At 31.4% G+C, this 24,495-nt stretch overlaps 1 protein-coding gene across 1 annotated transcript in view; it reads right to left on the bottom strand.

Annotated features, from left to right (window-relative positions):
* Nucleotides 1-2,532: 2,532 nt before the first annotated feature.
* The window catches only part of LOC134708071 (ubiquitin carboxyl-terminal hydrolase 20-like), a 46,921-nt gene continuing 24,958 nt past the window's right edge, over nucleotides 2,533-24,495 (bottom strand). Inside the window, exons 14-22 of the mRNA XM_063568369.1 lie at nucleotides 21,020-21,131; nucleotides 20,332-20,397; nucleotides 19,829-19,955; nucleotides 18,987-19,050; nucleotides 12,526-12,631; nucleotides 11,553-11,634; nucleotides 8,372-8,480; nucleotides 7,938-8,040; nucleotides 2,533-6,335 (exon numbers count right to left, since the gene is read on the bottom strand). Of these exons, the coding sequence (XP_063424439.1) occupies nucleotides 5,983-6,335; nucleotides 7,938-8,040; nucleotides 8,372-8,480; nucleotides 11,553-11,634; nucleotides 12,526-12,631; nucleotides 18,987-19,050; nucleotides 19,829-19,955; nucleotides 20,332-20,397; nucleotides 21,020-21,131 (1,122 nt within the window). The 3' untranslated portion in view covers nucleotides 2,533-5,982. The remainder of the gene's footprint in view (nucleotides 6,336-7,937; nucleotides 8,041-8,371; nucleotides 8,481-11,552; nucleotides 11,635-12,525; nucleotides 12,632-18,986; nucleotides 19,051-19,828; nucleotides 19,956-20,331; nucleotides 20,398-21,019; nucleotides 21,132-24,495) is intronic.

A 24,495-nucleotide genomic window follows, 5' to 3' on the forward strand; every position in this document is an offset into this window, starting at 1 on the left:
ACACCAAATATAGTAGACCTATTGCATACAGTATATGAAAAATAGATATAAAAACACAAAAACTGAACTGCAACCACTGAACCATGAAAATGAGGTCAAGGTCAGACGACAGTTGGACATGTAAACCTTGCAGTCCTTCCATACACCGAATATACTAGACATATTGCTTATAGTATCTGAGATATGGACTTGACCACCAAAACTTAACCTTGTCCACTGATCCATGAAATGAGGTTGAGGTCAAGTGAAACCTTCCTGACAGGCATGAGGACCTTGCAAGGAACACACATACATGTACTAAATATAGTTATCTTATTAATTATAATCAAAGAGAATTTAACATTGCAAAAATCTTAACTTTTTTCAAGTAGTCACTGAACCATGAAAATGAGATCAAGGACATTAGACATGTGACTGAAGGAAACTTCTTAACATGAGGCATCTATATACAAAGTATGAAGTATCCAGGTCCTCCGCCCTCTAAATATAAAGCTTACGCTAACGCCTCCGCCTTCACTACATATATCTCCACATTCCTCTTGAAAAATAGCAGAACTGTCTCATAACTAAAATCTTCATCAAAATATTGGAAATAGAAGCTATTCATATCTGGTTTAAGAAAGATATTTTGCCATCAGAATCAAGACACTTCTATGATGTAATATGGTTAAAATGGTTGAGTTTGTAATCTCTAACTTTATTTGAACTTGCATTGGTGTATAAATGTTTATGCCCCCACAGCAGCAGAGAGGACATAAAATTATACCCTTGTCCGTCGGTATGTCAATATTTTCCAAATTAGTTTCCCCTAAACTCAGATTAAGGATGAATTTGGAAGGAGTTTCGTTTACTTTTCTAGAGTTATGTCCCTTATGAATAAAAAAAGAAGGCTAAATTTGCTGTTTCCACACAGTAACTTTTGATACATAACTTTTTTCATTCAATTTGTTGGTTAATGGTATTTAAGATATTGACTTGATATTTGTTAAATTGTTTACACCATGACAAGTCATAGATCAATTTTTTTTTTTTTTTCAATACAATGAATTTTTAACCGGTAAGGGACTATGTATTGCCATGTAATACTCACAGAATGCTTGTTTTCATGTATATTTGATTTCCATGATTTTCCAAAGTCTTTTTACCAGCTTATAAAAAACGTGTATTTTGTTGAACATTAATATCCATGGTTAACCTTACCCATAAAATCCACAAATATGGGGGTTCAATTAATAATGAGGAATCCCCAGTATCATAGTTTTTAAGATTAAATGTAAAAGGCTAGTTAAAAGTTGATGGGCAACAACTCCAGTGAGAATCTCAACAGATGGTTTCAGTCATTTTTGCATCCTTGTTGACCTTCAATGAACTTAAATTTCTGGACACTTACAATGTGAGATCTTAAAAAAGGAACTTCTCAACACTTAAATTTAACAATGTATTAAAAGCTTCTTGACACACTGGAAGGTCTCTAATGATGAACGAAAAAATCACATCTTTAGCAAGGCCTAGAAAAAGGCTGGTAATCTACACACGCAGAACATTTGGTTTTGCAATGAAAACCGTGAGGATTTACCGGTTGTGCTTGAGTGGAGCAATTGTCACCGCTTCGAAAGGTATATACGTTTCTAAATCGCAATTTTCTTGTTCGAGTGATCAAAATATTGAAAATCGAAGAATGCTATGCTGTGGTGAATATTTCCGTGGCAACTTTCAACGACTGATAGCTTGTATATAAAGATATGATATTTCAGGTCCCCTCACGCATTCACAATATCCTCAATCAGAACCGATTCCCTCACGCATGACAAATTGAAAATATGAGGTTTTAAGATTTATCAAGATGTCTATCAACACCGGACAGCGTCCAAGCCGCCCAAAATGACATTCATACCCATTGACCGAATAAAAAGTAAATTTGAACTTGTAGGTCTGTTAATAGAACCATTTCAAAATCTAAATGTCACTTTTTTAGGCAAAATATCATGGGACAACTGATTTTGTAGGAGTTCAACTCCACATACAACAGTAAATGATACATATCTCTTCGTTAAAGTATTCACCACAGTTAAGCATTTTCTGATTTTCAATATTTTGATCTGTTGAATAAGAAAATTGCGATTTTGAAATGTACATACCTTTTGAAGCGGTGACAATTACTCCACTCAAGCACAACCAGAAAATCCTCTCACGGTTTTCATTGCAGAACCAAATGTTCTGCGTGTGTAGATTACCAGCCGTGAGAAAGCAATTATGTGTAACTTGAGTAGTACTCTTTGATATATATTGATAATTAGGACATCTGACATATATCATATAATAAACTTTTGACACTAATATGATCCACCTGTTTGGTACATTCAAAGTCAATGAAGGGCAAAATAATCTTTGTTGAAATGAGATGTGCAAATGCTCATACAACTGCATACCAAATATCATTGACCTATCATTAAACATTGTTGACACCTTAAGACACTTGAAGCAGCATGCTTGTGTTCAGGAATACTGAAGTTGAAATCAACAAACTACATATACAATGTAACATTTATTTATTATGATTGTAACCATTATGACTGTTGAATAGAACATTTCCTTGTCAACTTATAACCAATAGGGTTTCCATGGAGAAAGTAAAGTTTAAGTAAATCATTTGTAGCAAACTCAATTTAGTGCAAGGCAAGAAAACTTTCCAATTTTTATTATTAGATTTGAGCCACATGTCTCTGGAAAACCAAAATGTAAAATCACTATTATATAAACAGAAATTCATTCCTCATAATTTATGGTCAGGTTTAAAGAACATCACTAAAGATTTACTTGAGTTTTGACACTTGAAAAATAGCATATTTTCCATAGATTTATTACTCAAGTAACTGAAAATAACAAAAGCTTAAATCCTCAGGAAAGTTTACAGAATATCCTCAAAAGTTTGAAATACTTTAAGGAGGCTCGAGGGTATAAAAGTTTAAGAAAAAAATTAAGTGTTTGTTTTTCATTACAAATTTTATTTATTACCTTTTGTGGTTTTTACTTTATCATATGGTACAAAAATCATTCAAAACAATCAATTCGTGTTGATCCCAGATGACTTTTAAAATGTATACATTATTGAAAAAGTTCCAAATTGTCTCCCTTTGGTAGAAAAATGCCATTTTTTTGCTTTATAATTGAAATATCTTTTTTAACTCTTCGGTGACCTATATTTTTTAATATATTTTCCATATAAGCTGTACTTAAACTAAATTATTGTAAAATTTGAGCGATTTCTGTAATAAATTCCTTTTTTTATTTTGATATTACCTTTATTTCTTCTATTACTTCAACAGAAAAAAAACACCTTTACAAAAATGTATGCTTCTTTTGAAGGCAGATTGTGAGCGCAAATGAACGGTGACCCCACTTTTTTATTTATTTTTCTATTTACTATAAGATAAAGTTCATTTATAGAAAAATATAGAGAAATCCTATATAAATGATTTAGACCCGCGAACCCCCTTAAAAGAAAACTTAAGCAGTGTACGGTTAAATATTGATTGCCACAGAAAATGATACCAAAAAATCTTGAAAGATTTGCATAAAGGTGACCATATATTAAATTTGGAGATACTCGTTGATTCTGCTTGATGGACTATGCAAATACACAAGTAAATATTTTGTAAAAATAAAAGACTTTTCTCAATCTAAAATGCTTTATCAATGGATAGAAAAAAGATTCAGGTTAAATTGTTTTATAATAGGGCTCTGTATTTAAAGAAGAATTTGACAAGTTTTTAGAAAAATAAAAACTGGAACTTAAATAATGGCAATATCAAAATTGAACTTGTAAAACTGAGGGTAGGCTAAATCTAATGAGGAATATATCAATCCTATAAATTTACATCAAAAACATTATTTCTATATACATTTAATTAATAAATAAATAAATAACATACATTCAAACTTAAAAATTCACATTTAAAGACATAAAAGTGATGTCTAATCTAGTAACAAATATTAAGGTACTTAGAAACATTATATAAAAACAAAATGAAACCCATTATGTACAGAAGTTAAATGTATTCAGTTCATGTACAATCCTACATTCTAGCCCCTCCTCTAAAAAAAAATAGAAAATGATGTAAAATAATCATTCTTATTTTAAAAAGAAAGCTGTTTTTCATCAGTTCTTGCACAATGTTTGTTTGTCTATATATATATATATATTTGCAGGACACTGAACCAAGATGGTCATGCAAAAGTGCATTGTTCTGATGCAAAAATGTGTTGTTTTAACGCTAAAGTGCGTTGTTATGACGCTTAAATAAGTGTATTTTTGATCATGCTGAAATGCAAGGATTACATTAACTTTATTTTCAATGTTAACATGTTTATGAAGGAGTTTATTTGTTTGTTAGAAGTAACTTTTCAGGTTTTTAATCATGTCATGGAGAATATGCAGCAAAACCAAAAATAGGATGGAAGAAAGGACATAATTTTCAACATAATATGAATTATATTCTTGAATTTCAAATGTTGCAATCATTGTTTAAAGAGATGAACATTAAAAGTATAGATAAAACTAAAGTATTAACAGGTTACTTACTATTCATTTATCAAAGAGTATATGATTATCACATAATCCCATATGTATGGTCAAAAACAGACTTGTTGCATGATGATCATTCGGTTATTAAACCATTATTTTATTTCAATTTCTAATAATTGTAAATCTGCAGATTTTAAACAAGCTTTCCCCATGACATATAGAACATGCAAAAGGACCATCACATTTCAAGGTCCCCATTTCACCTCCCTTGTCTTAAATATTTATTATGAAGAAATGAGTGAAAGCTAGCTGAAAATTTAACAAAATCTGCAAAAGTGCCATTTTCCCCTAAAAGCAGTATACTATTCTGTCAAAAGAAACTTAACTGTTATTGAAATCCCACTGTCTAAAATGGAGCACTCAATAGCAATACATGTATTACATTTGTGAATCTAAACTTATTTAAAGTACAAGTTGTTTCCCTTTTATAAAAAAATAATTAATAAAAAAACTTTAGAGTCGGCATAATGACATTACATCAGCTCTATTATGCTTTTACCGACATATACATGTACAAGGCATACCAGAATTATAAAAAAACAAGCACTGCTCTTTTAAAATTCTACACCTTTTTGCCATTATAATCCCCATCAAAACACTCATAGATTAAAAGGACTTATGGCATCAACACAAATTGGTTTTCTATATCTTTCGGCGATAAAATGCTACAACAAATCTTATTTCACAATAGACAGAAATTTTTATAAAGAAATCATGGAATAAAATGAAGAATAAATGATCATCAAGAACATGAAAAATGCCAATGATTATTTCTTTTCCTCCTTTTCTGAAATAAACTCCAAAGGCAATCCAATTCTTTGGTTTGTATCAAAGACAAATAATTAACTTTAGAAAGGATAAATCAACTAGAACAAAGTTACCCTATAAAACAAATGAAAACAAATTGAAATGATGTATGTTAAATCTTATTTCATTGGCGTACAGCATTACAACCCTAAAATGTATAATCCCTTGACATGAAAAGTATTAATTCTAACACAGGCACTGTAAGTGCTGATGAAATTTTGATATGGAAATGATTTTCCATGCATTCTTTTGGAATTATAAGTAATTAAAGTTATATGTATGGAAGTTTAATTTATGTGTAAACTGTCCAAACTCACTCACAAACTTAACATGAATAGGCCAAGTTTACAAACAATTTCTTCACAATAACCTTCATCATTAAAATAAATACAGATTACAACTACAAGAACAGCTTTATAGGGTGACTAAAATCATTGTGGTTGCATAACAAGTTTCATGTGATTTAATCTACAGGATTTCATCAGAACACAGATGGATTTCAAAATACTGCAATGTATATACATTTTGAAGTATGCACAATAAAAAATAACAAATGTATTAAAATTCAACGTTAATAGACTAGAAAACCTTCAACTTTCATTTTGTACAGTCAACTCAGATGTCTCTTCTTTCACTGAACTTTCTGATCTTTGTGAGCTAGACTCAATCCCTGAATCCTTTGATCTAGATGTTTTGCTTTCCATTGAAGCTGACCGTGTGACGGGAGACGAGCATGATGTCCTGACAGGAGACGCTGACCTTGCCGTCTTTACTGGTGATGGTGTTTGTTGTTTGATTACTAACTCTGGTCCTCCTCCATAAATATTAAATAAGAATTTCCACATTTCTTCTGATAGCTGCCCATGATCAGAGTTGACCTTCAGTGTCATCTGACCTTGCTTATTATTTGTAATCCTGGAATTGTCAATCTGTCCTGGTGGTGCTGAAATAATTCATATGAAAAATTGTATAGTAAAATATATCTCAAGTAAATTGTATAGTAAACTATATGTCAAGTAAATTGTATAGTAAAATATATCTCAAGTAGATTGTATAGTAAAATATTTCTCAAGTAAATTGTATAGTAAAATATATCTCAAGTATATTATATAGTAAAATTTAATACAGTCGATTCCACTTAATTGCATACCGCTTAATAGCATAATTCGGTTAATTGCATACTTTTCTCCTGCACAAAACCATTTCCCATTCACCTAATGTTAAATTGTCCGGTTATATGCATAGCCTTACAAGTGGCATTTCGGTTTATTGCATAGAAAATAATCGCCAGCTAGATATGCTCAGTTAAAACTGACGAGATTTTTGAACGGAAACGGCAATTTGGTAAGTATATTTTTCTTGAATGCATCATAATTTTCATTATTATTTCACATTTACTTGTGTGGTATTCAAATAAAGTTTTAAAACAGTATCTTTCGTGTTTATATGATTATAGAAAACCTCGATGTGTACACAGGTAAAGTTTCCCATATTCTATTTTAAGCCTCGAGGTTATAAAAATGTCAATCAGCTGATTGTTGTGAAAACACAACCATTCTATGATCTTCTATCTCAAAAGGTGTTAATTATTGATTGGATTTCAAACATTGTTCATAGATTATATTTTGGGTGAATTTTTAAAACATTAACGCCTGCTAATTATCGATCATTATCCAATGTGTAATTTCGTAATTCAGCTTGGGTGATCTACATTTATGTTAAATATTACAGGGCAATTATATATGGTTGAAGAATTTTATACATCAATCTTTCCTTTTTAATATTTTTCTAAAAGAAAATTAACTTCTGATTATTATATTTTCTCACTTTCAATACTCGTGTCCAGCAAATAACCCGTGCATGGCCCCATCACCTGTTAACTGCTTTGCATAAACGAAACTATCGGTGTTAAAGTAACAGTGTAACATCACTGTGTAATTGGTAAATACTGCATATCAAAGGCAGTTCATTGCACAATTATTGTTTACAATGATTATAAACTGTGTAGTATTGTTAAACAGTTTATTTTAAACAAAGCGTAACAATTTAATTTGTACATCCGGGTCATAGAAACAAATCTATTTTTAGAACAGTTTTATTTTTGTAAAGGTAAAGGAAAAGTCGGTACATAAACTAAAACAAAATGTGTTTATAAACTTTATTGAAAGAATACACAATGAAATAAAATGTATGACAGTAGACAAATAACTTTTATTAGAATAAATAAGCATTCATTATGTTGTAAGTGGACTATGGACGTACATCTTTCTTCTTTGCTGATCTGCACTATCGATGTTATTTGACTCCGTAATTTGTCATTTCAGATATAAGCATACTCCGCTTTATTGCATAATTTCGTCTGACAAATAGGCTATGCAAATAACCGGAATGTACTGTATCTCGATTAACTTTTCTAAGGATTCTTTATTTATTTTTATGTCCTCAAGGATAAAGGTAAATTCTTTTGCCTCACAGTTATAAATTTGGGTGAATATAATCATGATCATGTCCAGCAATGTAAAAATTATTATAGTGTTATACTTACTGTCCATTTTGCCTCTGACAAAGTTCTCCCAATCTTTAAACCAAGACATGCTAATGGCATATAAAACATTTGGATTGTCTTCATCTTTAAATTTCTCATTCAACTACAAAGGTAAACAAACATAAATAATTTATCATAACAGCTATTAAAATAAAATGAATAAATACATTTTAGCAATTACAAGATATTAAAAATAGTACTGCTAGACACTTCTATCATTTTACCTTCATGTTCTATTTTAGCCTTGGTTACCATGTTGTTTGTCGAACAGGATCATGAGACACATTTTCAAAATTTTGAAAATAAAATACCACAATGATGATTTTTGATTAGTTTAATTGGTATAGTAGTTTTAAGAAATAATGGAAGATAGACGATAGACACTGTGGACCCTGGGCCAAATGAGCTAAACATAGAATATAAAAGCAACTTACTTCAATGAATGTTTCCATTTCCAACTGTTGTCTTTGTTTTAATTGATCCAGTTCTCTTTGACAAGACTGACAGGCGTACAAATGATTGCAGACTGGACCACCACCAAACCTGTCAAAATAGTCAAATAATTTACACTTTGTGGGTCAAACATGAATCTTCTTAGTTAACAAAAATAGTTTATTTCACAGACTATAGATTCCTTAGAGCTTTTATAAAATAAGTTTAAATACAACTGGGCTGATAGAAAAAAAACAGATGCTCCGCAGGGTGCAGCTTTATACGACCACAGAGTTCGAACCTTGAAAAGTTGGGGCAGGTATGGACACAACATTCAAGCTGGATACAGCTCTGAAATTGGATTGTGATTAAATAGTTGACAAAACATAGGTTTCTGACACAGAATGAATGTGGTCTAAGAACTTAAATTTAAAAACTTAAAAATTGGAAATTGGAAATTTACCTTTTATGGTTCAATATCTAAAATCTAAATACATGGTTACCCTCAGCATATCAAAGAACCCCAAGAATTCAATTTTTGTTGAAATCAAACAAAAGTTTAATTTTGGACCCCAATTTGGACCAACTAGAAAACTGGGCCTATAATCAAAAATCTAAATACATGTTTGAATTCAGCATTTCAAAAATCCCAAGGATTCAATTTTTGTTGAAATCAAACAAAAGTTTAATTTTGGATCCGGATTTGGACCAACTTGAAAACTGGTTCCATAAGCAAAAATCTTAATACATGTTTAAATTCAGCATATCTAAGAATCCCAAGGATTCAATTTTTGTTGAAATCAAACAAAAGTTTAATTTTGGACCCCAATTTGGACCAACTAGAAAACTGGGCCTATAATCAAAAATCTAAATAAATGTTTCAGCATATCAAAGAACCCCAAGGATTCAATTTTTGTTGATATCAAACAAAGTTTAATTTTGGACCACGATTTGGACCAACTTGAAAACTGGCCCCATAAGCAAAAATCTTAATACATGTTTAAATTCAGCATATCAAAGAACCCCAAGAATTCAATTTTTGATGAAATCAAATAGAGTTCAATTTTGGACCCTTTAGACCTCAATGTGGACCAATTTGATAACCAGGCCCAAATATCAAAAATTCTAAATACATGGTTAGATTCAGCATATATCAAAGAACCCCATATATTCAATTTTTGTTAAAATCAAAGTTTAATTTGGACCCTGATTTGGACCAACTTGAAAACTGGGCCCATATTAAAAAATCTAAGTATATGTTTAGATTCAACAAATCAAAGAACCCCAAGAATTCAATTTTTGTTAAAATCATACTAAGTTTAATTTTGGACCCTTTGGAACTTAATGTAGACCAATTTGAAAACGGGACCAAAAATTAAGAATCTTCATACACAGTTAGAATCGGCATTTCAAAGAACCCCAATTATTCAATTTTTGATGATATCAAACAAAGTTTAGTTTTGGACCCTTCAGGCCCCTAATTCCTAAACTGTTGGGATCAAAACTCCCAAAATCAATCCCATCCTTCCTTTTATGGTCATAAACCTTGTATTTAAATTTCATAGATTTCCATTGACTTGTACTAAAAGTTATAGTGCGAAAACAAAAAAAAATGCTTATTTGGGCCCTTTTTTGGCCCCTAATTCCTGAACTGTTGGGACCAAAACTCCCAAAATCAATTCCAACCTTCCTTTTGTGGTCATAAACCTTGTGTCTAAATTTCATAGATTTCTATTTCCTTAAACTAAAGTTATAGTGCGAAAACCAATGTGTCTTAGGACGATGACGACAACGACGATGGCAGTGACGACGCCAACATCATACCAATAAATGAAATTTTTTGTGGTTGTATAAAAACACTAGTAATGCACACATCATATATAGCATAGTGAGATACTGTTAATTCAGAAATTATTGTGAGGGTTTTATTATTTATGCAAATAATGCAATGGATGGGTATTGAAATAATAAGAACTCACATTCTGATATCACACATATAAATGTATGAAGATTTTCGTGGAATCACCATCACAATAATTAACCAGGAATTAATTTCCCATTTTTGAACTTTTAAAAAAAATCTCAATAATAAATACACAGAATAAGTCTGAATTTACAGTTTTTAAAACACATATATCAACTAATCCAAAGGCAGTTTAATTTATGAAGCAATGCAAGGCTTTGTTGGAATCTAGGTTATCAGCCAAGAATGAAAGTTTTATGTGTTAAATTAAAGACAAAATGCTGTAACAGATGGTCCACAGATGCTTTTCATTTATATAAGTTGGTTTGACAAAAAAGCCCCAAAATTCATGAAATCATCACTTTGAATTTATTTTTTTTAATATTTAAATGTATAATCCTTATATGTTTTGGTTGACCTTTCATTTTAAGGAATTTACTGACTTTTTTCATAATGCCTGTTTATATTGGGGTATTCTTTGGTTTTTTATTGTATAACGTTGAGTAACAAATCAAGTTTTTCTTCCCATCATTAAACAGGCAACCAAATGTGTCTTAATTTCATCTATGAGCAGTCATCCAAAGTACATCCTAAAACTCAATATTTAATGGCATGACAAACAAAATTATCCTAATTTAGAGTAAGTTCTCCCTACTTGATTGTCCTAAAAAAATTAAGTGCAATTTTTTATTATGTCAATTGGAATTATCTCTCTTATACCATTGACCAAATAAAAAATTTCATTTTGAGTTGCATTATAGTCCTAGTATTTTTCATTTTTCCCAGTTTTAGATTTAATTTCTTAAATGTATTTAGTTGATATTGTCTTAATAATTGAGTTTGAATATAATAATATGTAACATAACAAAATCAGGATAAATTTGTTACACAGTGTGCAATTTGTCCTCCTACAGAATTTATCAGTTCAATAAAATTCATAGTGGGTTTTGCTTTGCCTCACCCGATATGAATTTTCTTGACCAGATAAGTTTTCGTCTAAGGACAATTGCACACTGTGTTACTAATAATATCCAGTCAGGTGGGTTTAGAATTATAAAAGGCAAGACAAGGGTAACATTTTAAGCCCCAGTTATATGTCAATTTGGCATAAAAATAAGGACATCAATAACATCTATAACATATTTCTTCAATATTTAAGAAATAAAATATTCTATCCTAAAAGATATAATATAGTAGAAGTTATATTGTAAATATCTTACTTGCTGTACAAAAACTCCCAAAGTGCCTGATTAAATGGTATAGCTTGTTCCTGTACATATTCTACTTTATGAGGTGGAACACCTGAAATATACCGTAAAATCCCCAAATTATCAAAGTTTTAAGGAGAAGGTAATGTATGATAAGGCCATTTTAGACCCTTTATTCATATTCCTCTCCAACAAGGATAGGACATTTTTGGGCAGCAAAAAAGAGGATGATGAACTTTTCAAAAGTATTTTGTGACATATTTTCTTCCTGTGATGAAAGACATCAATGAGACACCAATTAAAGAACAAAAAAAAATAAACCAAATATCATCATGCAGACTTTAATGGTCAAACGATGGGAAAGTTTATAGCTTTCTAAACGTTTGATAACAAAAATATCTGTTCATTGTCTAACACCAAAAAAAAAAACATTATTTGATTATTGTAAAACCACTTATTTTCACAGTATGGTCTTTGTAACCAAATTTGCTGCAATCTATTTTATTGGTCTTTTTATTTTCTTCCTATATTTATAAAAAGGAACATCCAACTGTAAGGTGACCTATAGATGTTTATTTCTGTGTCCTTTGCTTTCTTGTGAAGAGTTATATCATTTGCAATCAAATCACATCTTCTTTTTTTATATCCAAGTATGACATATATTCCTGGTGATTCAAATTCTACTTGCAAAATTGCGAAAATAAATGTCCCGAGATAATTAGCTGGTTTACAGTATTCGCATCTAAAATACTGTGGATTCATTCATTTTGGTGGGTATCAATTTTCGTGGATTGAGTATAACTTTTTATCGTGGATATTTTGTTTTTGGGTTTTGCAAATCTCTGCATACAAAGCCTACAGAAATTTTGTAATTGGTTGGAACATTTGAATTTGTGATTCACCTGTACCCACAAAACCCCGCCAAAATTGGTATCTAATGAATAATAATAAATCCACAGTATTTAAAATAATGAGCAATAAATACCTCCATGTCTACAAAGAAAGTCATGATTACTGATGGGTCCTGGCTCAGCAAATGTATTAAATCTGTTTATCCATTGTTTGGAAATAAAGAACTGCATCAGACTTGGCTGAAAATAGATGCAAAGTTCGCCATAATCATTTTAGTTACAATATAAGAAACTATTTCAAAATATATATGCCCTATAAACAAAGGACAAGGTATGATAAGGGCCGTTTTTGGCCCCCCTTTTTCCAGAATTTTTAAACTTTTAAGTTGAAACCAATCACGCTTGTGTAATGAACTTCTGTATCTGTTCATCCCTGTAGAACCTTATTTTTAGGTGTTACGTACTCAAATATGTTCAAACTTGGACCTTAAAAGGGCTAAAACGACGAAAAGTGTAAGAAATATACAATTTTGTCATGTTCGGAGACGAAATTTGACATCAGCGCCTACGTAGACCATCTTGAAAATTATAACAATCAACTGTACTCTTCTGTATCTTTCCCATAATAAAATATCATGGTGGTCTACGTTGGCGCTCATGTCTAAAAATTAAAAAAATAATCCGATTGTTTACATTATTTTGGCAAGTCATTGTAATACGTCAAAGGGAACGGCACGGGTAAGAAATTATTCCGGGATACACAATCGATCAGAATATCACGTACGGATAGTATTACGCCGTATCCAGTAATCAAGACATGTCACTCTCTTAAAGAAATATGTTGTACGTGAAATTAGACCCATGTAAGTCAAAATAGTCTAACACTGTGCAGCCAAATACAGAGTTGTGTCCCTTGACATATGGTGAATTAATTAAGTCTTTCCACTTTTCTGTGGAAAGACTTATTGTTTTTCTTCTGATTATTATTATTATTATTATTATTATTATTATTTTTTTTTTCCGCCAACTTTTGTTCTTGCGATAAATGTTTGTTTCGCAATATGTCGCTTAGATATTTCTCATATGGTATCGTATAGTTTATGCGCTTTTAAATTTTACCCTGCTAAGCCGAACCATTTTCTTTGTAAGAGTTATCTCCCTATTCACTGTTTATGATCTGTGTGCATCTCCTTCGTAACAAAAAAAGATATCGACAAAATTCTTTTTACAAATTGTTCGTTACATCCTCAGTAATTTTTGGCGCATTTGGATCGAAGCGATTCGGTGAAATTTTATAGGAGTTATCTACCTTTACAAAATAAATTTGTCGGTATGTTTATATAACTCATAAACAGTTAACCGTATAACCCTGGAATGTTTTTATTTGAGTCCAATGGGTCCCAACTTAGAAAATGAGGTCAAGGTCATAGGTCAAGGTCAAGTTCTCAATTGTGACTTTTTCTTGTTTTTGCATTTTATCCAACACTTTGAGAGATACACATAAAAGAACAAGTGCAAAATGTCAGCTTTATTGTAATGAAGATATGTTACATTAAGTCTTATACCATTAAATGGCATCTTATAGGAGTTGTTGCCCCTGAAATGTCTTGATATGAAGTTATTTGATAATAACTTCAATTAAGTTCATTATAAAGACATTTGACCTCATACAAAAGGTTAAGTGACTAATGACCTTGAAAAATGGCTACCGGAAGTGACCTTTAGAAAACCGGAAGTAGCTATTTTTGCAATTGTTTTCACCTCAAAGTACCCAGAATCCATATATTTTGTCCTATAGATACATGAACAGATTACTGAAGACTAAAAATGACTTCCAACAAACCGGAAGTGGCCAATTATCTCCCATTCTACATAAAAAAGTATATAGAAACTATATATTTTTGGAATCAGTGTGAAAGAAGCCATCATATGAGACCGGATGTGACATTTATTTTACCGGAAGTAGCATATTATCTCCCTTATATCACTCAAAAAGATAATTAAACCATAATTAATCGCATCAGTATAAAGAAACTACCTTCTTATCCAAATTACTTTAGTGTGGAAAGACTTTCAATTGTTCTCTGAACAATTGGTTTTTAATTTTTATTCATTTTTTTTTCAAATATTCAACGAAATCTTACAAATGAATTTCATAATAAATTCACTATATATATTTAAACTCTTTTTGTAGTTCTGAAGAAAATCATTTCATCTTAACTCATACATTTAGCACTTTGAAGTTTTCTATTTAACCATCTACAGAAAAATAGATTTATGTATCCTATCTATTTCGTGAAATAAACATAGTCGTTAAAACCATGACAAACTTCAAAAGTGAATTGCTTGAAAATAAATAAATGTGCATTGTCCATAATTTAGTATTACTACAGAGGCGGAATTAGGGGGGCCGAGGGGACCGGGCCCCCCCTTTTTGGGAAAAAAATTGGTTGCTTATATAGGGAATTACTGAAGCGTGACTGGAGCGGACCCCCTCTTAGGTCAGTCAGTGGGCCCCCACTTATGAAAATTTCTGGATCCGCCACTGTACTACGACTTGTTGACAGACAAAAATCTATATATACAGTACTAATCTAATACGTTATGATTTTTGCAGTCAGTATTGAATCCAAAGTATGAAATGCAATTATAAACATAACATAAACGTCTATTTATCTCCTTCAGTTTTTGACCTAAAAAGCTTTTTATTTATAATAGAGGCAGGTGTGTATGTCTACAGGGTTTTGATTTTTTTTTCAAAAAAATTTCTTTTAATGTCCGGTATATTGACACATTAACTTTTTTGTATAAGCTATATACATGAAGAGACGGTTACAGAGGAGGATTTAGGGGGAGGAGGGCAGGGGGCCCGGGCCCTCTTTTGAGAAATAAAATGGTTGCTTATATAGGGAATCACTGAAGTGTGACAAAATCGGCCCCTCTTCGGCAGCCAGTGGCCCTGGATCCGTCACTGGGTTATCCTACAGCTTTTGAGATACAGTTTTAATACCTTTATTATACACATAATTGAAACATGCATGCATTGCAACCGGATTTTTGTACTTTTTCAAATATTCTAAAAATGTCAGGTTTTTGGACTTGGTCAATATTTCCATCTTCGCTAGCCAAGGGTTACGATCCACTCCCGCTCTCTTTACCCTTGGCGGATTGAGCCAACATTTGGGATAACAATGTTGCGCCATCTATAGGAAGATAAAAATCACGCCCATTCTGAATACATTATTCTTGACCAATGTTAGCACTCGAACTCTTCAATTTGGAGGTAAAAACACGGTGGTGTCTAGATTCTACACACTTGGTAATACCGGAAATGAAAATATACGTCAACATTCATGCATATGTGCATGAACCATACACAAGAACTTCTGTTGGTTGATTAAAAACCTTCAAGTTGTCACTAAATATAGTCGTATGTTTAGGGATGTAAAGACTTGTTGCACAATAAACACGTGGTAATTGTTTACAAACACTTTATACATTTACACGTGATCATGTTATAGGCGCTTTTTGATTGGATGCAGCGAGTTTTGACTGCAACCAATAAAAATCCTTATCTTGTGTCTCCGAAATTTTAACTCAATCCGCCAAGGGTGAAGAAAGCGGGAGTGGATCGTAACCCTTGGCTAGCGAAGATGATCTGTTCGTTAGTCCGTTAATCCTTCCGCCCGTCCGTCTGTTCGTCCATCTGTTGCGCTTCATGTTAAAGTTTCTTGTCGAGGTAATTTTTGATGAAGTTGAAGTCCAATCAACTTAAAACTTAGTACACATGTTCCGTATGATATGATCTTTCTAATTTTTATGCCAAATTAGAGATGCTGCCCTATTTTCATGGTATACTATACTGGGGACACATTCTTATATAATTTGTATTTATGTTTTTTTTTATTTAAAGAGACCAATTCCTTGATAGCTATCTTTTATTTGAAAACTAAAATTGAGAATGAAATGGGGAATGTTTCAAAGAGACAACAACCCGACCATAGAGCAGACAATAACTGAAGGATACCAAGGGTCTTCAATGCCGCGAAAAACTTCTACACCCTGAGTCATCTTTCAGCTGGTCCCTAATCAAATATGTATAATAGTTCAGTAATATTTGGCGTCATACTCAACTCCGAATTATACACAAGAAACTTAAAGTAAAAATCATAAAACACTAACAAAGGTCAGAGGCTCCTGACTTAAATGCTGCCGGGTTAAACAATTTTGTTTTGAGATCTCAACCCTATTTTTGGTAACAGCATATGATTTTTAATATTTACTTCATCAAGATATAAATATGATACCAAAACAAACCTACTTCGGTATACAAAAAAAAATTTAATCGTTGCTAAGCACCGTTTTGGTTGCTTATCTTTTTATCAGCATGATATACAATTGACTAGCTTTCATTTCTTACTTCTAGTTATTCTTGCATGTTTAACCTTTCTATAAACCTGGTTTTACTCTAATTTGTACAATTTAAAACAGGGTTTTTCCTGTAGTTCAATTTGATTTCTATCTTTTTCGGCTGTTGCTAAGCAACATTTTTGTTGCTATGGTCAATTTCATTTTCTTGAAAAAAAATAATGAGACTCAGACATCATATATACGAAAGAAAAGTCGTTTACGGTAGCTAAATCTTTAAATACTGCTATTTTTATAACTCATATGGCCGAAATTACAAATTTTTGAACCGTTGCTAGGCAAAATTTTTGTTGCTAGGTTGTTGCTAAGCATTTTTTTAAGCTGAAATTGAAGTGTTTTTTCCTTTGCAAACTCAAGCTATTGTTAAACAAACAATACTATTTTGAATTATGCTAATGTGTAATGAGAAAGCAATGCATATGTGATAATTTGGCTATTTATTAAAACCGTTGCTAGGCAACCATCCTTTCACCGGAACATAACAAAATCATAGTTTTTCAGAGTTTCTATCCTCAGGCTATAAATGATGTATATTTAAACTTATTTCGGAAGGGGGCAAAAAACGCCTCTTATCATACCTTGTCCTTTATTTTTCTAAATTTTAATTTATGATTGCAATTGTAGTTTATTAGTTTTACATTGTAATGAAGATGCAGTAATTCAACCTAAGTTAATTTGATATAGATATGTATGTTTTTTAATAAACTTATTATCTAAAATGTATTTGATGCATGTAAGATAAATCTTCCCCTTGAACTTACTAGCCTGGTTTGTATAGATTATCGTGATTTCTACACATTGAAACCATGTAATGTTTTATAGGGTATCTAGAACAAAACTCGATAATCTGTTTATCATGCATTTTCCCCTTCCTGTAACTTTTACAAAAGTAAGCTTGACAACATCTCTTCACCCATTGTGACATCTCTGATAACTTATCCCCAAACATTATGACGTTGCTTATAAAGATCTGCTCAAGTCTCAAAGCCTTAATTCAAGAATTACAGAGCAATTGAGCAGGTTGCTTAAGGCAAAAAGAAGCCTGATAATTAATTTTACCCTGATTTAGAGTGATTTCTCGCATTTTGATTTGCTGATATTGTCCTAATAAACAGTACAATTTTTTATTACATCAATTGGAATTATCTCCCTTATACCATTGACCTAATATTTGTTTTTGAGTTGCTTAAAGGAGCACTAGTAGCTAGTGCTCCTTTAAGCAACTCAAAAACAAATATTAGGTCAATAAAAAAAATCATACTTTATTTTTTTATATATATCGTAGCGATATATATAAAAAAATAAAGTATGATTTTTTTTTAGATTAATCATTAACTAAATCGGAATAATGAAATAATAATTTGCTTTTAGCAATCAATTTGCTTTAATTTTGTTGAAATGAGCGATTATACATAATTTTTGACTGATTCACTTGCAAGTAAATACGTCATCATCATTCTAACCGGTATTCATGTGAACTTCAATTTAACCCCCTAGCTAGAGACTGACAACGCATGCATTGTACGTGAACTGGTTATTTAAAGAAAAAAATGTCAACAATGAAAGTGAAACTACGGTAAATCATTTGATTACTAATTCGATCCACATAAATCATTCTTATATGGTTGAAAACAATGAGAAACTTATATTTTAAATCTAAAAATTCAAATCAAACAGACCTATAAAGATCCAATTGCACGTGCTGGTTTAACCTATTCATATCTTTATTTGTGTTTACATCGCTTATATGGTCATCTGAGGTCAAATCGATAGTTAATTAGATGGCATCTGGATTTAAATACACACGAAACGAACCTAAGTATCATCTACCCCATGCTCTGTAAACTGTTTATTTTAAACGTTTGATAGATTGGATAAATGTTTTACATTGTTATTAATCAAATATGAGAATTTGAGTCAAATTGGTGACCATGAATTTGACAGCTAGTGCCCCTTTAAGAGTCCTAATATTTTTTATTTTTCACAGTTTCAGATGAAATATCTAAATATATTTGGTTGATATTGTCATAATAATTGAATTTGAATATAATATGTAATATATTAAATTCGTTACACAATGTGCAATTGTCCTAACACGGAATTTCTTGGGTCAATAAACTTCATAATAATTGGGTTTGGCTGTGTAACTAATAATATGATAACATACTTCCTGTGCTTCTATCAGTCTCATTCCCTTCTGTCTGAGTGATACCATTTGATCATTTCTCTTCCTGAAAAAATTGTTACACAAAACTTTTTAGCATATGCAAGAATATAATCAATAAAAAAAAGTAATTGAAAACTTTTGATCCAAATTTCCTGTCATTCTAGTTGGAAGATAATTTTTTGAAATATTTAAATCTTAATCTTTCAAAATGTCAATGTTCTATCGTGCTTTGAATTACCCTTTCTTTATTATACATACATAATATATATACAGCTTATTTTATAATACATTTTTCAAATAAAGTCTAAAGTTCATAAGATCTAAAGTGGTTCATAAGTGTTTCTCATTTTTTTATTTAGATTAAACCATTGGTTTCCCTGTTTGAAAGGTTTGACTGACTTGTCATTTTTGGGCCCCTTTACAGCTTGCTATTTGGTGGGAATCAAGGCTTCGTGTTATAGACTGTACTTCATTATCACTTAACTAGTATATATTTGTTTAGGGGCCAGCTAAAAAACGCCTCTGGGTGCGGGAATTTCTCGCTACATTGAAGACCTGTTGGTGACCTTCTGCTGTTGTTTTTCTATGGTCGGGTTATTGTCTCTTTGACACATATCCATTCTCAATTTTGTTGTCTCTTTGACACATTTCCATTTTCAATTTTATTTGACCTTGAATGGTTTACTTTTACAAATTGTGACTTCGATGGAAACTTGTCTAATTTGCACTCATACCACATCTTCTTATATCTAAGTACAGAAATGTTTTTATGTTGCTTTGTACAGCTTGCCATCACTATCAAGGTTTACAGCCTAGTAAATGATATCAAGATATATTCTCACCTATAGAACAAGACATAAGCTTCACAGTTCATGACCTGGTTAATATCCACCTCTGTCACATATGTATCATCAAACTCATACCACTGCTCATTGACATAATTCAAACAATAGGCTGTGTAATGGCCAGCTGAAAGTCAACAATAGTTATCATCATGCAACAGTTGGATAGGGGTTCTTATGTCTTATACATTTTTCGAAATCATATGTATCATCATATTTTTAATAGTGATGATATTGCACCAAATATATTTATGAAAATAGCTTTTTTTTTATATTGGAAAATACTATCTTTAATCTGAAATTGGAAAATTAAAAAAGGTTCTGGAAGGCTAAATCTGCCTTATTAACTGTATTGCTGTAATTGCCTGTATCCATATATGTATTATCTTTTTTGTACTTGTGTTATAACACATGAACAAGTTTTGTTTGGAAATTTTGGGACTTTGTTTTAATTATATATTAAATGTTTTTCTCCATAAAATCTAAATATATAATTGACTTACATCCATCAGATCCGTGGTGGCATATGACTCCCGTCAAATCATACATTGTCACTTCTGAAGTACAGTCTGAAATAAAAATATGTAGCTACAGCTCTAAAACATAATTTCAAAGTTATCTAAATATGACTTGTTACAGCAATTATAAGCATGTTATATTTATAATCTACTTGCATATGAAAAATGATGGGGTGCATATGGCCTAGTATTTTTTCTGGTGTAGTCTAACTTTTTTATACACATAAATGTCATGAATTTAACCCTAGAAAACCTGTAAAACACATGTCTGACTGGTTGAGAATTGAGGTCAGACCTAATCTAATTTGAAGCCTAATTTTTAGGTTTGTATCAAATCTCTGAAATGTCACATGTGCATTATTATGCTTCTTCTGTTTAAATTTTAAATCTGTTTCATATTTTACTAATCTATTAACAGGAAAGATTTTTTCTTCATTTATCATCTCCTGTAATTGTAGTTAAAATTGAAATCCTGCATGAGTAGTTTCTTTAACTATCAAAATACATAAATAGGGGAGTGGACAATTCTATAAAAATCAGTGAACATATTAAAAACCTATAAATAGTCATTTGGGTATCTTTATCTTTATAAAGGAAATCTTAAGAGCACTACAATCTATATTCATTCACACAATTTTTGTACTAAACTCATCATTTTTCCGCATGTAATTACCTTTGTGCAAAAATGGTTTGAGATCAAGACTATCTAGTGGAAAGGCTACATAGGTAGATATCTTTGTTGAATAAAACTCATGACGAAATCTTTTCAAATGAACTGTCAAGATCTGAAAATAGAGATTGAAAATTATAAACTTAAAAAGAACCAGATGCTCCGCAGGGCGTAGCTTTATACGACCGCAGAGGTTGAACCCTGAACGGTTGGGGCAAGTATGGACACAACATTCAAGCTGGATTCCGCTCTAAATTTGGATTGTGATTAAATAGTTGACACAGCATAGGTTTCTGACACAGAATGAATGTATTCAAATGAACTTAAAATTTTTGTTTTCTCTTAGAGCAATTCACTATGCTGTTGAATATTAATCCTCTCAAAAAAATGTTTGAAGAAATTTTCTTTTTATTTATGAAATTTCAAATGAGAAAAATTTAACCCAATTTTTTATTCACATCCCCCTTTCCCTTATTCCAAAACTAATTTCAATTAAAATATTGTAATGGAGTTTGCAACAATTACTACTCATTTAAATACATGATGTAAAAAAACTGCTTGTTATCACTGAATGGTAAAGATTATTTAAATTTATCAGTTGGTAGTAAAAAGTGAATATACATTGTATATTGTATATAACAAAGATTTAAGTTGATTCTGGACAAAGAAAGATAACTCCAATTAAAAAAAATTCTTGCAGATATTTCTTGCTTACTATACTGGACAAAGAAAGATAACTCTTAATTAAAAAAAAATTAGCTATTTCACAATATTGTGAAATTAGATATTTCTTGCCATTGCACAATACTGTGCAATTGAAAAGACTTGCTATTGCACAATACTTAATATAATAATTTTAGATCCTGATTTGGACCAACTTGAAAACTGGGCCCATAATCAAAAATCTAAGTACATGTTTAGATTCAGCATATCAAGAGGCCCAAGAATTTAATTTTTGTTAAAATCAAACTTAGTTTAATTTTGGACCCTTTGCACTTTAATTTAAACCAATTTTAAAACTGGACCAAAAATTAAGAATCTACATACACAGTTAGATTTGGCATATCAAAGAACCCCAATTATTCAATTTTTGATGAAATCAAACAATGTTTAATTTTGGACCCCGATTTGTGCCAACTTGAAAACTGGGCCAATAATCGAAAATCTAAGTACATTTTTAGATTCAGAATATCAAAGAACCCCAAGGTTTCAATTTTTGTTAAAATCAAACTAAGTTAGATTGGGCCCCTTTTTCCTTAACTGTTGGGACCAAAACTTCTAAAATCAATACCAACCTTCCTTTTATAGTCATAAACCTTGTGTTTAAATTTCATAGATTTCTATTTACTTATACTAACGCTATGGTGTGAAAACCAAGAAAAATGCTTATTTGGGTCCCTTTTTGGCCCCTAATTCCTAAACTGTTGGGACTGAAACTCCCAAAATCAATACCAACCTTCCTTTTGTGGTCATAAACATTGTGTTTAAATTTCATTGATTTCTATTTACTTTAACTAAAGTTATTGTGCGAAAACCAAGAATAATGCTTATTTTGGCCCTTTTTTGGCCCCTAATTCCTAAACTGTTGAAAATAAAACTCCCAAAATCAATCCCAACCTTTATATTGTGGTTATAAACCTTGTGTCAAAATTTCATAGATTTCTATTAACTTAAACTAAAGTTATAGTGCGAAAACCAAGAAAATGCTTATTTGGGCCCTTTTTGGCCCCTAATTCCTAAAATGTTGGGACCAAAACTCCCAAAATCAATACCAGCCTTCCTTTTATGGTCATAAACCTTGTGTGAAAATTTCATAGATTTCTATTCACTTTTACTAAAGTTAGAGTGCGAAAACTAAAAGTATTCGGACGACGACGACGACGACGACGCCAACGTGATAGCAATATACGACGAAATTTTTTTCAAAATTTGCGGTCGTATAAAAATGGTATGTGACAAGTCAATTTGAACCCTTAAGATTTTCAAATATTGTCATACTGTGCAATTAGATATTTCTTGCTATTGCACAATACTGTGCAATTGAAAATACTTGCTATTGCACAATACTGCGCAATTGAAGATTTCTTGCTATTGCACAATATTGTGCAATTGAAAATTTCTTGCTATTGCACAATACTGTGCAATTGAAGATTTCTTGTTATTGCTGAGTACTGTGCAATTGAAAATTTCTTGCTATTGCACAATACTTAATATAATAATTTTAGATCCTGATTTTGACCAACTTGAAAACTGGGGCCATAATCAAAAATCTAAGTACATGTTTGGATTCAGCATATCAAAGAAGCCCAAGAATTCAATTTTTGTTAAAATCAAACCAAGTTTAATTTTGGACCCTTTGGACTTTAATGTAGACCAATTTGAAAACAGGACCAACCAGTTGCTTCGCAGGGCGCAGCATTATACGACCGCAGATGTAGAACCCTGAACAGATGGGACAAGTATGGACACAACTTTTAAGTTTGATACAGCTTTAAATGTGGATTGTGATTAAATAGTTGACACAACATAGGTTTATGTCACATTATGATTTGGACCCTTTGGACCTTAATGTAGACCAATTTGAAAACTGGACCAAAAATTAAGAATCTACATACACAGTTAGATTTGGAATATCAAATCACCCCATTAATTCGATTTTGGATGAAATCAAACAAAGTTTAATTTTGGACCCCGATTTGGACCAACTTGAAAACTGGGCCAATAATTAAAAATCTAAGTACATTTTTAGATTCAGCATATTAAAGAACCCCATGGATTCAATTTTTGTCAAAATCAAACAAAGTTTAAGTTTGAACCCTTTGGACCTTAATGTAAACCAATTTGAAAACGGGACCAAAAATTAAGAATCTACATACACAGTTAGGTTTGGCATATCAAAGAACCCCAATTATTCATTTTTTGATGAAATCAAACAAAGTTTAATTTTGGACCCTTTGGGCCCCAAATTCCTAAACTGTTGGGACCAAAACTCCCAAAATCAATACCAAACTTCCTTTAATGGTCATAAACCTTGTGTTTAAATTTCATAGATTTCTATTTACTTATACGTTATGGTGGGAAAACCAAGAAAAATGCTTAGTTGGGCCCCTTTTTGGCCCCTAATTCCTAAACTGTTGGGACCTCAACTCCCAAAATCAATACCAACCTTCCTTTTGTGGTCATAAACCTTGTGTTTTAAAGACCAAACAGCCTATTCATTTCTACCAGTGATTTTTCCTTAAAATTTTGTGTGAAGGTATTTAATGATTTGAGGAACAAAATATGATGAAAAAAATTGGGGGTCACCGACTTAGTTTTGTCGCTATAGCAACCTCAGTTTCGTGTTTTCCCGAATATTAACATAATATTTGCTTGTTATATAAACTCTCAAAAAAATACTTTATATCAAACCTACAAGCATAATTCTTGTTTCACGTTAAACAGTAGATTTGTATCTAGCTAATACAGGTTCAAGAGTT

Source organism: Mytilus trossulus, chromosome 2, assembly GCF_036588685.1.
Source record: "Mytilus trossulus isolate FHL-02 chromosome 2, PNRI_Mtr1.1.1.hap1, whole genome shotgun sequence".
In the NCBI taxonomy this organism is placed as follows: domain Eukaryota; kingdom Metazoa; phylum Mollusca; class Bivalvia; order Mytilida; family Mytilidae; genus Mytilus; species Mytilus trossulus.